Raw genomic sequence first — 14,368 nt, forward strand, 5'->3', positions numbered from 1 at the left:
GTTTCAATGTCTCCTTAGTATTTTAGCTATCTACCAAAAGAAGAAAAAAATTAACAATTTCCGTTGGTGTATCCAAACAATCTGTCACTTGTACCAATATATTTTGCAACCAAAGAGGTGATGATTTTAAACCATTTATCAATCGCAGGGCAAAACCATGTGAAGAGCTTCGCCAACCGTGAGCCTCCCAAACTCCAAACAGTAAAATTATCACAACCCAAGCCAAAAATCCCAAGCTCAATAATCCTCGTCGTCCGCAACTATTCCATCGCCACCATAACCACCCATCCCGTCCTCGTCTCCCATTATGTCGTCATCATTGTCATCGTCATCCGCATCGCCCTTTCCAGCAGCGCCAGATGAACGTCGAGCAGGCGCGCGTTCGGGGGCAAGGTCTCCCCCATCGTCTCCTTCTTTTGCGACTGCATCGCAAGCATCAACCCAATCGGCATATACGTCCACGGAAGCCGACAGATCTGTATACGGGCCAAAATTAGCTTTTGCGTGATCCTTTACCAGACTTTCTTTGTTGCAGAAAACTTACAGTTGATGGCGCATTGGAATTTTTGGTCGCATACTTTGCAGGACAAATGACCAACACCAGCTTTCTTATCAATCTTCACGATGACGGAGTTTTCGTGATTACAAAATAGACAGGGGAAAGTTGTACTAAGAACTTCTTTCTTTGCAAGTTGTCAGTATATGTCGCAACTGCAAGAGAATCGGGAAAGTTGTGAAAAATGCTGTACCTTTTTGGGACCCTGGACCTTCTTGGCTGCCTTACGTTTACCCTAACGCATGGATTAGAAGCTTGTAACGCGAAAGATTGAAGATTGATATTTGCTTACCATTATGCTCTTTGAAGTTCTTTTAAATTTGGCTAGGAGTAATGATAAGGTATGTTTAAGAAAATGCAGTGGGACTCAAGCGCGGCTCGGAAGATGTAAAGACGCGACTGCTAGCCTGTGCTGCTAGTTTCTAAGCGTCCCGAGGCGTCACAATGTCACAAAGCTTTTTTGGGAGCTCGGGGGGATCTCTTTAGGCTCAGGCTGATTGCTGGGTTTGTTGGGTTGGCTCGTTGGTTCTTGTAATTTGATATTTGATTTGTATGGGTACCGGCTTATCGATAGCGATATCACTCCCTTGAAAGAAATTTAGGAAATTTAGGAAGCTGCCGACGATGTAGGTAGGTAGGTACTGGTAGGTATGGTGAGTGGGTGGGTATGGTTTATTACTTGTATTAACAAAGTTGGGTTTCGATTTAAAAGGGGGTTTGGGTTTGATACAAAGTTATTAATCAAGATTATAAATTTTGACTCAAAATTGAGGAATTAATAGTAGGTACTAGGTAGGTGGTATACATCAACCGTAGTTGGCTATACCTAGGTACGTATATAGGTACATGTAAATAGGATATCGTATATCGTATATCGTATACCGTAGATCATAAATCGTAAATACTATATCGTAAATCGTAGCCACTGGCACCTCATTCCCCCGTAAATTCATAGTGCAAGTCCCTTCCTTTTTTATATTCCAGAGTGGGGCTGATAGACCTACCTAGGAATCGTGCTATCTTAGATACAGCCAGCCCAATTTGGACAGTGGACATCAGCTTTATAAAGGAAGTGAATTATCAGATAGCAAAGCAATCAATCATTATTACCACAGACACCAGCCAAATATGACCAACTAGCATACAATTTCCATCAATCTGTTCCCACTTTCTCTCAATCTATCCATCAATCCGTCTATCTATCTCCTTCCTCGTATCATCAATGAGAAGGAGGAAAGTCACTTTACCACTTTTGTTACTCACGTAATACGTGTTCTTGTGCCTTCCTTTGGAGAGCTATCTAACTAACTACCTACTACCTACCTACCTAGTAGCTATCTGACAAGCAAACAATACCAACGCGCCGATTCCCAATTACCCCTCATCTTCCATTTATAAGATCTGCTTTGCTCCTCTTCCAAATTATCTGAAATCATTTACTTTCCTCTCAAACCTGTTTCTTTTTGAAATCCATCATATCCCAAACCTGCCTTTAAAGATGTCTTCTCCGCCTCCTGACCAGACCGCTTTAATGCAGGAGATCTTGAATTCCATCAAAAATCTACAACTCAACCAGGTCCAGCTGTCATCCAACGTCGATGCTATTACCGGTCGTGTTAATGTCTTAGCTGGAATGAAGGAAGTTCGGGATGTTGCTTCTACCGATTCAGCAACTCTTTCCAAACCTTCTGAGCCTGTTGCAAGCAATGATGAAAGTGCTTCCAAGGATGAGAACGAAGCGGAGGTGCCCAAGTCTCCAACAATCTCGGCGGCGAAGCCCGATGAAGCACCCATTCCTTCTTATACCCAAAAAGCAAGCACCGGTACTTCTCGAATCATTCTCACGTGAGTCCCTTAGAATGCATGTAAGGAATAGAAACATTTAAACTGAATTATGATATAAGTACATACCCTGGACAATCCGGTATCAATCCACTTCCTATGGAATGGGGTCATAGCGACCCGCAAATCAGAGGACCGGTAGTTGTTTCTAGAGCCACAGAAACAGCCCGAAGACGTAACGGTAAGTTTGTTCACCAATTCACAGATTGTTCGTATACTAAACGTTTGTCTTAGCAATTGGTGGTATGTTTTGGTTGTCTGCTATTAACTCGTGATGTAATCTGATGTTAGACGTTCATAGCTCACGGTGGATCCTATTCGATATACTATGCTTTGGCCGTTGCTAGCAAGGAAATCAAGGCAGACCATAAGTAGGCTTCAAGCAATCTGGATTTCATATATAAACAAATTAACCCATTCCAGGCCGGATTTCACAAACACAGAACCTGCCGCCAACATTGGACCCTTCCCTCAATGGGCCGACAAGAAAAAGATAGTATCGATGGATCCTCTGGGCCATCTCGCTCCATGGCTTTTCAAGGACACAATTGAGAAGGAGAATGGTAAGCAGCTCCTAAATGAGGGTATAAAGTAGCTTTGGGCTGACAATACTCAGTTGATATTAGACCTACTATTGGTATGTACTTTGGCAGCCTTCCGGAAGGTCGACGTCGTATTAGACAGCAGAACTAATTATATTGATAGCAATCACCCGAGCCCATATGAAGGTACTTTTCAACGTTAAACAGCAAGGTAGTAATACGAATCTAATGAAAGTTATAGCTACCAGAATTAGAAGCTAGCGTGCGTGAAGGTCGGCTCAAGCCGGACGGCAAGATTTGCTTGAATGAGGCTGGTGAACTTGCAGTCACAAAATTTGCCGTGGAACCAGTATGTGAATCACCCGCTTGAAAGATATACGTCTAATAATATTATAGGTTTGGTATCTACCTGGAGTGGCTGAGCGATTTGGCATTTGTTCGTACTTCTATCACAATTTCGGGAGTCGTTCTGCTTACCCATAGTCTAGCCGAAGGAGTTCTGAGGAGAGCATTGTTCGAGCACACTGGTGGATCATACCCCGAATTGATTACCAGAGGAGATATTAAGCTCTTCATGCCACCAATTGGTATGAAATAGTAATTTTGATCTATCGTGGAATTATCTAATTATCTATAGGTGGTTTGACCGTCTACTGCTTTGGAGACCCCGCGAAGATGTCAGATGAGAATAGTCGCCTAGCTTTACGAATTCATGACGAGGTAAAAATAAAATGCCACAATTTTGAGGTATTACGATTAGGAGATCTTTCATGCTGATTTCTTGTGATAGTGTAACGGAAGTGACGTGTTCGGATCTGATATTTGTACATGCCGTCCTTACCTGATCTATGGTATCGAGGAGGCTGTTAAGGAGGCGCAAAAGGGTGGTAGTGGGGGTAAGTACAATTTCCATTTCACAACTCTGATATTCAACTCTGTTAGCACATTCCGTAGTTTATGTTCATTGATACATGAGCAACTATTTGGATCCCCAACTACGTTCGCTTCTTCATTCAATTTTTGTTCCTTGCTTCCTTTCAAACGTTTATAGGCAATTACTGACTCTTGTGTTTCTAGTCGGTGAGTTATGTATTTGACAGTGCTTCAACACCATGACTAATTTCTTCCCGAGTGATTTACTTCAGAAAAGAAGGTAGAGCTCTTGGAGAGGTTACAAAGGTATTTGATTATTTCCGCGGCTGATAGGTTGTCTGCACTGCATTTATCCTTCTGTTGTGGATCTCATCGAGGCTTATCGATTTGTTCCAATACCCACTTCACCACCCCATCTCCCCACTTCCTAATCATTTTCCGATGACATCCGCATTTTATCCCCTCAGATCTTCATGATTTATCACTTCTCTGGATCTTTGAGACAGCCATCTAACTCGGTCATGTAGTACCTCGTTTATAACGCTAGAAAGCGTGGACTTGATCGAGCTTCGGAATATTTCAAACGCACGGAAAATATTGCCGGTGTAAAGGATATGCGTTTCCAGGCATTGATGCCCGACATTCTTCATTGGTTGGGAATAAAGAAAATTGACAGAATGCTAAGTATGAGCAAGTAAGTTGCTTGAACCCACTGCACAAGACGCAGGAGTAACCGTATTTACAGCATGAAACACGATGCCATAGTCGGTCAAGGGTAAGAATCAAGCACGCGACGTTGGTTTCCATTACTAAACAAACGTCTAGAATTCCCATCCATGAGAGAGTTGAGCTTCCTGAATCATGGATCCCAGCGGATTCGAGGGTCGAGATTGATGCAAAGATTACAGCAGGTCAGTCTTGCACGCATCATTTACCGTCCATAACTTGTAATAGGGCTGAACAATTGCTACTAGGATACTTTACTACTGGTCACAGAATGACCGAGGAGGAACTTGCTGCTGTCAAGGGACGTAGTTGGGATGAGTATGTACCCCTTCAAGAAATTTTGCAGTAGTGAGACTTTATGAAACTGACCCAGAAATACAGTATTGATCATTGATCACGCGCGGAGAGAAACAGACATGACTCGGGCCGCACAATATGTACCTGCATGCAGTATGAATGCCTAACATACCAAACGTAGTCTAGTACATAGAACAACGATTTTATTTACCTTACCAATGTTTTAACTTTTGTCTCGTCAGATCTCGGTTGAGCATGGTGACTTGTTTGACAAAAACATACGACATTACGACATTACCGTATTCTAACCACAGAAAGTAGGTACAGTAGTGGCCTCACAAGTATCGTATGCAGTCAAACCACCCAATATATATATCAATTCTCCCATGTTCCAAGATTCTTAAGAATTGGGGGGGACGCCATATTATCGTAAAGTTTGAGTCGTATCCAGACATTTATTGGGGGGCAACCAGTAAGGCGGGCCCGAGTGAGGGGTCAACATTGATAGTGTATTTTGGATGGTAAGCTTGCCCACCTTTTTCCATGCACGTTTGATGCATGTGTACAACACCATAACCATTAACAACCCACCACATCATTATTGTTGGCGTGGACGCAACGATTGCGGCAATTAGCTCACCGTCTGACATGTGGCCAGACCGACCCTTTTCTTTTTTATCGGCTTTCTGGTAAGGATGCCCTAAACCGGCCTGAGTTGTTTATCTACGTAGTGTTTTGCATTTGCTTGACAGGCCTGCCATGCTTTTTGTGTGTGTTATTTAATATAGACAAGTGCATCGCCCGACTTGCTTTACTCCTCTTTCTTTCCTTCTAGAAAACCTTCCCCGGAATTAATATACTCTTGATCACTTACTTCTCTACGAAGAATTAATATCGTCAAAAGCTTCAAATCTATCATCAATTTCACCCAATCTCATCAATCGGCCTGCTCCGGATTATCATTCGACCCAAGTGGAGAAGACGTAAGGTTATATATTATCACAGGACGATCATTCCTTCGCCTCAACCGTACATCAAACGTGACTCAACCAATCACAATTCCCCTCTGTAGAAATTCACCATGTCCACCAAAACTCAATCTCGCGGATCCTCGCCCAGCATGTCTGCTCGACCCAAACTCATGAGAGCACATGCCACGGCGCCTTCCCTCGTCACCGGCAATGCCTTGCGTAAGGATCTCGCTACGCTCCATGCTTCGACCAAAGCAGCGTCGATTCTCACGAGGGTGGCTAGCTACTCGGCTCAGCAAGATCACATGAATGGCGGCGGCTCGAGGAGAGATAGCAGCAGTGCGTATTCGACGCCTGGGAATCGCAGTCCTCGAAGTCCAGAGAGTGGGAGCGGATTGGCCCGGAGCTGTAAGCAGGAATTGGGGATGAAGGGGTGTTCGGGTGGTTTTCAGTGTTAGTATTTTCTATTTCTCTACCCCCCTTTTTTTTAAGCCTTCTTTCTCTCTGCACTTCCTTTTCTGGGCTACGGCCTTGAGGTTCCCTAAGAAGACAAATGACTGATTAAAGTGATAGCAGCGGGCTACTTTAGCTTTCCCTCGTTTGAAGATTTTCAAGGATACCAAGAACCAAATGAGAGGATGGAACGAAAGAGCGTCTCATGAAACGCTCTCCATAAATCGCTTGTTTGGATAGTCGGGATGGAGAAAAGAGATGGAGAAAAAAATAAAGTATATAAGTGGGACGAGACGATCGTTCATCATCATCATCATCATCATAGTAATAAATTCTTGGGCTGGTTCTTGGGACGGACAGGTTTCGATATTCGGATATTCTTTGATACCTTTTTCCGTGCAGCACACGGATGGAATGGACACATGCATGGACGGACGGGATAAGTGTTCAGGGCGTCCGGAACACGGGACTGGTGGTAATTCTTTAGTAAAAAGCATAGGGTGGGTCGATTTGGGTCGATTCGATCATGAATCTGAGGATTTCTCTTGGTGAATCCGGGGGTGGGTGAGCTTCTAAGTTCTCATCTCGGATTTCTGACGAATGAGGGGTTGCTGTCGATCGGAATGGAATGAATGGGATGTTATCCCCCTGGGGTAAACAGTGCTCCGTATATATGGGTTAATGTTTGATTCGGTGTACATTGGGAACCTGTATTTATGGCTGGTATTCATTCCTTACACTATATACCCTTTCATATATACATTGGTCTTGGGCGTTGGTATTTATTCAAAAAAAAATACCTGGTATTTATTTAACAATCTAATCGAACACTTTGAAAAGTCTCTTTGATTTCGTGCGTGTTTGCTTTTGTTATGAGTGGATTGACTGATTGATTGATTGTTGTGCGATGGACAACAGAGGTCCGAATGTTAAAGAGAATGTAAATGATTGAGAGAAAACTTGCATCGATTTTTTTAACCTGATACGCAATGAACTTATCATAGCATTCCAAAGTCGAGCTCTTGTGTCTCATAACACTAGATTAGAAACAAAATAAAGATATTCATATGACCATAGAGGTGTGAATGCCGAAAATTGGCTCAAACAGCGTAATTCTAACCCAGTTTTGTATCTTTCAGTTCATCATATGCAATACTCATGGCTCCTCCATGATATTCGGATCAGTGCCGCTTGGCCACTATTGCTCATTGAACACATTAATGAAATTTTTCTAATTTTAATTCACTTTCGAGACAGACCCTATACGATTAATCTAATTGGTTCTTCAGAATGATGATTGGAGCCAGCAGGTGTTTCATTTCCAATAGAATAAATGTATTGGGCTATATCCTATGCCTAGGTAATGTACAACTTTTTTGATCCGATTTTCCAATTCTCATGTGAACCTTTTTTTGCGTCCCCCGCCCTGCCTATGTTGAAGGGATTGTTTAGATGCAACCCCAAGGCCAAGCGCCGCCACTCCTGTTGAATGCCCTTTTGATCCAAAACTCCAAATGCAAATTTGTACATCTAATTCTATTTATTCGTTGCTTAATAAAGCACACGGGTAAGGATACGTGCTGATTATGTTAGTTTTGTATGATTGAGTAAATGTGTAGAGGAACTTACAGCTCAAGCCTTCTAAGCTTTCAACAATATCCTTGAGATCGCTAGTTTGTACATTGCTGATATCAGCCATGAGGTAGGCAACCTGGAAGGTATTAGCACATGATTGCAACAGTTTGAACACCAAAAGTTACTTACATCGCCTTTGTTATCAGTAATTTGCTTGTCTACATTGTGGTCGCCGAGAATTTCGTTAACTTTTCTCAAAACACCAGGAATGTTGTGATGGATGTAGATGACCTGTTGAAATCAGTAAATCGATCGTATAACTACAGGAAATGAACTCACTCTAGCATGGTTGGACTCGTCCAGTGTAAGCGAGCGAAGGTTGACCTCGGGCAAGTTTACAGCTCCAAGGGTAACACCCAAGTTCACGTATCTCACAAGAGCGTCACCAACTAAAAAATCATGTTAGCCGATGATATTTCCAATGCTGGAGAAGCACATACCTTCAACGCCGATAGCACGTTGGGCCTCCTCGGTACTGCCACCAATGTGAGGGCTGAGAATGATGTTTTTAAGGTTACGGAGATCCTCCGCCCAAGTGTTCAACTCGTTTGTAAAGTAAGGTCCATTTCCACCTGGCTCGCTTGGATATACATCCAAAGCTGCACCAGCAATCTTTCCACTTCTCGAGGCTTCAATGAGAGCTGGAATATCAATCACACTACCACGGGAGGCATTGATAAGATAGCTTCCCTCCTTCATTTGATCGAATTGTGCTTTTCCGATAAGATTCTTAGTCTCTGGAAGTTCTGGAACGTGGCATGTGATGAAGTCCGCAGTGTTGAGCAGTTCATTAAGAGTAGGAACCTGTCTGGCGGTACCCAAAGCCATGAGGTTGACAACATCGTAGTAGATCACTGACATGCCCATGGCTTCGGCAAGAACAGATAGTTGTGATCCAATGTGGCCATAACCAATTATACCTGAAATCGAGAATTAGCCGTATGCAAAAAGAAGGCATGAGTGCAATCACATACCAAGAGTCTTTCCACGAATTTCCCAGCATTTGTTGCTAACTTTGTTCCAAACTCCATTGTGTAATTCGTTTGATCGGTCGCCGAGTTGACGGGCAAGGACAATGATTTCCGCAATGACCAATTCTGCTACACTTCTAGAGTTGGCGAATGGAGAGTTGAAGACTGCGATTCCATGTGCGGCAGCGTAGTCAAGGTCAACTTGGTTTGTGCCGATACAGAAACATCCCACCACAATCAGGTTCTTGGCTTCACGAAGGACTTTCTCGCTGAGCTTGGTTTTCGATCTTATTCCAATAACGTGGACATCTCTGTACAATAGTTGTTAGCAAGGCTTGTTTCTTTGTTGGCTTCATTCATCATACCGAATCTTCTCGATCAATTCGGCCTCTGGTAAAGAACTCTTCAGTGATTCAACTTGGTATCCTTGTCCGGTAAGAATATCCTTTCCACTTTGGTTGACATTTTCCAAGAGCAAGATCTTAATGTTTTCTTTATCAAATGGCTTCAATTGCTTGGCCTGGGCTTGTGCATTTGCTCTCGACATCGAACCTCCATAGCTCGAGGGTGGAGAATGGAAACTCAATGTAGGGGAGCCGCTCAGGTTCATGCTATTGGAGACCATTCTTGAAAGGCCGCTTGCCCCAACGATATCTTGTGGTGTAGTCATTTTCTGAAGCAATTAACTGAGAAGTCTGAATATGAGTAAGAAAAAGTATAAAGAATAATGAGCGATGAATGAAGAATATAGGAAATGAATCTTCAAAAAGTCAAGGGATTAATCAACAATTTAAGTTTTCTATGATCATGTATGGATGAGTCAAAACCTAGTAAAGTTGAGGGGCATGACAAGCACAAACTCGCAAAGTATTGCTCTGGAAGGATATCGTGTCATCGGCAAGGCTCGGCGAGGCTCCGGGAACAATGAACTTACATGAGAATTTTCATTATTTGCTTTATTTCCACAAAGTCACATGGTAATAAAGTAATAAGAGGTCAAGTCAAGTGATAGCGATGCCGGTACCAGTTACCATCTTTCCACATGGACGGGATAAGTTGTACGGGATGGACAGGATAGGAAGTGCAGGATGTGCAGTCGGGTGATGGCAAAAATAGATCATCCGCGAATGTTCTTTTCAATAGGGATTCGATGTTGAATCCAACTGGGAGAAGTTTGAATTGGGAGTTAAATAGAATATCTACCTGCATATCTAATGGGCAGGTTCAATTGATATGGATACTGGCACGTACCGGGAACTATGTAGCAATATGTAAACTACAATTATTATAATTGGCATTATCCTATGTAATATCAAAGATCCAAATGCATTTAATGCTTGAGCCAGCGTATGAGCGATTGGTGTGTCGCTTTTTCTGTCTACGGAGGTATATGAAGAGATCCTTACTTACCACTGGGAGAAGAAGCCAAACATCAGGAATCGAGATAGAACACAACACTCTTCGATGTTCTCATGAATCCAAGTGAATTGGCCCCCTCCACCCTCACCTGAAATTGCTTTAATTATCGTATCAAATTTGCAAAAGTTTTCCCATCTATTTTCAATGATTGGACATACCGCAATTTCTTAGTACGTTGACCCTTCTTAGCGCTTGGGCCATTTGAACTATCAAAAATAACTCGCTTAATTTTCATTTACGCACAGAAATCAAAATTGTTTGAAGACCTCTTCTTGATTTCACCAGACCACCAACGCCCACTCAACAATTCAATCTCAGTCGGCGAAAAGGTAACTAATCGCAATCATGGCTGTCGGAAAGTGAGTAAACTCCTCGCTATTATGTCCTGTTTCCTCGATACTGTGCTATTGCAAATCGATGAATCGCAATAAACACAAATTCGATATGGCGGCTTCGCGACAATTGAAGGAGGACGAGGGGCAAAGCATCAAGAACTGGAATCTGACAGCACGACAGGAATAAGCGTCTCTCTAAGGGCAAGAAGGGTTTGAAGAAGAAGACCTTGGATCCCTTCACCCGTAAAGATTGGTACCAAATCAAGGTATGTTGAATTTTGACGCAAGAACCTCATCCGCCGAGACTGACAATATTTATCACAGGCACCATCTTCATTCCAAATCAGAGAGTACGACAATCCCATTACTTGTTTTTCGAATTCCATCTAATAATTTCTACAGTGTCGGAAAGACCCTTGTCAACAGAACCACCGGTCTCAAGAACGCCAACGACTCATTGAAGGGAAGAATCGTCGAGGTTTCTTTGGCCGATTTGCAAAAGGATGAGGACCACGCTTTCCGCAAGGTTAAGCTCCGTGTCGATGAGGTTCAAGGAAAGAACTGCTTGACCAACTTCCACGGTCTCGACTTCACATCAGACAAGCTCAGATCTCTCGTCAGAAAGTGGCAATCCTTGATCGAGGCCAACATCACCGTCAAGACCACCGACGACTACCTCCTCCGTCTCTTCGCCATTGCTTTCACCAAGCGCAGACCTAACCAAATCAAGAAGACCACATACGCTGCTTCTTCCCAAATCAGAGCCATCCGCAAGAAGATGACCGAGATTATCCAACGTGAGGCCAGCACTTGCACCCTCACTCAACTCACCGCCAAGCTCATCCCAGAGGTTATCGGTCGTGAGATTGAGAAGGCAACCCAAGGCATCTACCCATTACAAAACGTATGTTCAATTATTTAGAGAGGTTGGAATTCTATATGCTAATTTTACGCTAGGTTCACATCAGAAAAGTCAAGCTTTTGAAGGCACCCAAGTTCGACCTTGGTGCTCTTCTTAACCTCCACGGCGAGTCAAACACAGATGAGCAGGGTCAAAAGGTTGAAAGGGAATTCAAGGAGAAGGTGTTGGAGGAAGTATAAATTAAGGATGATGATGTTATGTGGTTTGGGTTTGATGGTGCATGATATGTAGTCAAGTCTGGGCTTTGGGCAATATAGGCGTGACTTTGCATCACATATAGCCTCGGGCTATCATTCAATTCCAAAAATGTCAAAAAAATACAAAAACACAGTGTCCATGAGGACGATCCACGTGAATGCACTGGTGGCGTTGTTGATCTTGCATCAGCCTTGCTTTTAGCGAGTGACGTTGTGATTAACATGGCCCCAACATCTTTATTTCCTTATATGCATACCACTCCCTTTTCCACACCCAGACCATCAACCTCGCATCCACATACTACAGCTTTTTGTTTCTTTGACGACTCCTCAAAATACTCACAATGGCATCCGACGAATCCATACCAACTCTTAAAATTCTCTTGATAGGTCCGTCGGGAGCTGGTAAATCTGCATGTACGACCCCCGATTCCACCTTATGCATTTGTTTTATTACGGTTGAGATAAAAAGGTCAGGCTTGTGTTAATAGAGTATTTTTCATCTAGTGCTCATACGATATTGTGATGATCAGTTTGATTCAGAAAGCAGCACTGCTACTATTGGCGTCGATTTTAAGGTTTGTCTCTGATTCTCGTTCTTTTTCTATCTCTTTTATTTGTAAAAATGAAAGGGTAGATGATACAATACGATACAGAATAATAGCGCATATACTAATACCTCCCTTTCCTCTAGTTGAAAACCCTCTCTATCCACGGCTCTCCTTACCGGCTCAATCTGCTCGACACAGCAGGCCAAGAACGTTTTCGCACGCTCTCCAATTCTTACTATCGGGGCGCGCATGCGGTATTATTGGTGTATGATGTTACGAACCGCGAGTCGTTCAACAGTTTGAGTAGATGGATTGATGAGGCAGAGAATAATGCGGTAGATGGATGTGTATTCTGGATTGTGGGAACGAAATGCGATTTGGACGGTAAAGGGAAGCGGATGGTGAGCGAAGAAGAGGGAAGAAGGCTAGCGGAGGAATGGAGAGAGAGGGGTGTGGCAGGATGGGGAGAGTGTAGTAGTAAGACTAGGGAGGGTGTGAAGGGGGTTTTTGAAGGAGTGGTGAGGGAGGTCGTCAAGAGACCGGAGTTGTTGAAGGGGGGGCAGAGGAAGTCGGGTGGTGTAAGTTCTTCATGCGCTTGCGGTTGTGCAGCGGAAAGGTGTGCTAATGTATAAATTTACAGGTCACGATCGGAGGAACCAACAACAGCTCTACATCGGGATGCGCTTGCTAGACTTTATAGTCTTACAACAAGTAGGATCAAGTGGTACTGGCACATATTATAAGATCTTAGGTAAACAGTACGTGGATTTGTGGGTACGAAGCATTTGTATACGGAGGCGTTACGTGGGTATTATTCTTTTGGATGACATGGACTTATTGCAGATACCCTTTTACATACACGCAATAGACTGTACATTTTTACCCTTTCTATTCCTTTGGCTTCAAGAATTCTACGACGGCTAGTTCCACATAAGTCAGCAAAGGTTCTCACATTTCTGTTCACAATTGGAAAGACAAACCTTGTTTAAATTCCTCTGGTTTCTCAGAAATTACCCAATGGCCAGCATCTATATCGGCCAACTCGAAGCGGGGAAAGAACTTTCCAATTATAGGAAGTGCTTCGTCTGGCACATAGTGGCTTTGAGTTCCACGGACAAACAATGTAGGTTTGTTGAAGCGTGTCGAATCTGGATCCTTGAACGGAAAGTCGCCCAAATTGTCCAAAGCAGCTCCGATAATCTTGAGAGGAACCTTGAATTTCTGCGTCTTATCTTCAGTGCGCACAAGGTTTCCGAGGAGAAATTGGCGGATGGGAAGCTCCTTTTCATACTCCTGCAAGATTTTATCCGCTTCAGTTTGCTTAGAGACTCCCGCGTCTTCGATCTTCTTCATTCCCTGTATGTATTTTGCGAAGTTACTGAGGAGTGCCGCGTCGATGGGTGCATTATCCACGGATACTATATCATCGACCATTTCTGGCGATTCAAGTGCTAAAGCCATTGCAGTCTTTGCTCCCATTGAGTGGCCTATCAGTGTAGGCCCGGTAAGTTTGTGCTCGTTTATGAATCCAGCTACATCGGCTGCCATGGCAGTATAATCGTGTTTAGGGTGATGCGGTGAGTCGCCATGATTTCGCAGATCCTATTTGCTCTCAATATATGCTCTTCAAAGGCCTTCGAAAGATGTGACTTACAACGGCATAGACAGGCCTTCCTAGATCTCTTGCGAGAGCCCTGGAGTCGAGAATTAGTGAACCGTAATGACGGTAAGACGGGTGCGCAAGGAAAGCTCACTTACTAATGCTCCTGTTATTCTTCTTGGATCCGAATAAGCCATGCATGAAAATGATGGCTCGTGGAGCATTGGACGAGGCTTTGGCAGGTTCGTGTAGATCGAATGCCAAAGAAACGGTACTAGATGTAGAGTAATTCCTCCGACATGCTCGGAGGAGAGTAGGCGATAGCAGGCGAGGGGACATATCGCACGTGGAATCAAATCTCGCTACCGTATGTGAAGAAAGAAAAGACAGCTAAGAATATGATAGCAGAGATAACAGAAAAATGTTTTGGGACTAAACGGGGAATTTATACAATTGGTCAGCCTTGCGATATCTCATG

General features: G+C 43.4%; 7 protein-coding genes across 7 annotated transcripts; 4 read left to right on the plus strand and 3 right to left on the minus strand.

Moving 5' to 3' along the window:
- Positions 1–237: 237 nt before the first annotated feature.
- Positions 238–851, minus strand: EAE97_000617 (uncharacterized protein; the record flags this gene model as incomplete). The annotated part of the gene is made up of 4 exons (XM_038871127.1): positions 238–476; positions 545–683; positions 750–791; positions 849–851. The coding sequence occupies 4 exons, from the start codon at positions 849–851 to the stop codon at positions 238–240; spliced, it is 423 nt and encodes a 140-aa protein (XP_038738488.1).
- Positions 852–2,054: 1,203 nt separating this feature from the next.
- On the plus strand, positions 2,055–4,933 carry EAE97_000618 (uncharacterized protein; the record flags this gene model as incomplete). The annotated part of the gene is made up of 19 exons (XM_038871128.1): positions 2,055–2,401; positions 2,461–2,579; positions 2,633–2,641; positions 2,700–2,769; positions 2,822–2,961; positions 3,015–3,035; positions 3,104–3,126; positions 3,182–3,289; positions 3,337–3,376; positions 3,429–3,527; positions 3,578–3,660; positions 3,731–3,836; positions 4,018–4,029; positions 4,094–4,119; positions 4,341–4,507; positions 4,559–4,588; positions 4,639–4,724; positions 4,788–4,857; positions 4,921–4,933. 19 exons carry the CDS (start codon positions 2,055–2,057, stop codon positions 4,931–4,933), a joined length of 1,569 nt encoding a protein of 522 aa, XP_038738489.1.
- Positions 4,934–5,917: 984 nt separating this feature from the next.
- Positions 5,918–6,265, plus strand: EAE97_000619 (uncharacterized protein; the record flags this gene model as incomplete). Its single annotated transcript, XM_038871129.1, has 1 exon — positions 5,918–6,265. The coding sequence occupies one exon, from the start codon at positions 5,918–5,920 to the stop codon at positions 6,263–6,265; it is 348 nt and encodes a 115-aa protein (XP_038738490.1).
- Positions 6,266–7,811: 1,546 nt separating this feature from the next.
- EAE97_000620 (uncharacterized protein) lies at positions 7,812–9,536 on the minus strand (the record flags this gene model as incomplete). The annotated part of the gene is made up of 7 exons (XM_038871130.1): positions 7,812–7,840; positions 7,890–7,971; positions 8,025–8,126; positions 8,175–8,284; positions 8,336–8,815; positions 8,870–9,177; positions 9,232–9,536. The coding sequence occupies 7 exons, from the start codon at positions 9,534–9,536 to the stop codon at positions 7,812–7,814; spliced, it is 1,416 nt and encodes a 471-aa protein (XP_038738491.1).
- Positions 9,537–10,630: 1,094 nt separating this feature from the next.
- On the plus strand, positions 10,631–11,721 carry EAE97_000621 (uncharacterized protein; the record flags this gene model as incomplete). The annotated part of the gene is made up of 5 exons (XM_038871131.1): positions 10,631–10,644; positions 10,802–10,886; positions 10,945–10,970; positions 11,023–11,524; positions 11,578–11,721. The coding sequence occupies 5 exons, from the start codon at positions 10,631–10,633 to the stop codon at positions 11,719–11,721; spliced, it is 771 nt and encodes a 256-aa protein (XP_038738492.1).
- A 362-nt stretch (positions 11,722–12,083) lies between these two features.
- Positions 12,084–12,981, plus strand: EAE97_000622 (uncharacterized protein; the record flags this gene model as incomplete). Its single annotated transcript, XM_038871132.1, has 4 exons — positions 12,084–12,156; positions 12,247–12,317; positions 12,434–12,868; positions 12,931–12,981. 4 exons carry the CDS (start codon positions 12,084–12,086, stop codon positions 12,979–12,981), a joined length of 630 nt encoding a protein of 209 aa, XP_038738493.1.
- A 197-nt stretch (positions 12,982–13,178) lies between these two features.
- EAE97_000623 (uncharacterized protein) lies at positions 13,179–14,229 on the minus strand (the record flags this gene model as incomplete). Its single annotated transcript, XM_038871133.1, has 4 exons — positions 13,179–13,210; positions 13,271–13,892; positions 13,945–13,984; positions 14,045–14,229. 4 exons carry the CDS (start codon positions 14,227–14,229, stop codon positions 13,179–13,181), a joined length of 879 nt encoding a protein of 292 aa, XP_038738494.1.
- Positions 14,230–14,368: the final 139 nt, after the last annotated feature.

The sequence above is a fragment of the Botrytis byssoidea genome (assembly GCF_014898295.1).
Source record: "Botrytis byssoidea strain MUCL 94 chromosome Unknown BBYS_001, whole genome shotgun sequence".
NCBI classification, from domain to species: domain Eukaryota; kingdom Fungi; phylum Ascomycota; class Leotiomycetes; order Helotiales; family Sclerotiniaceae; genus Botrytis; species Botrytis byssoidea.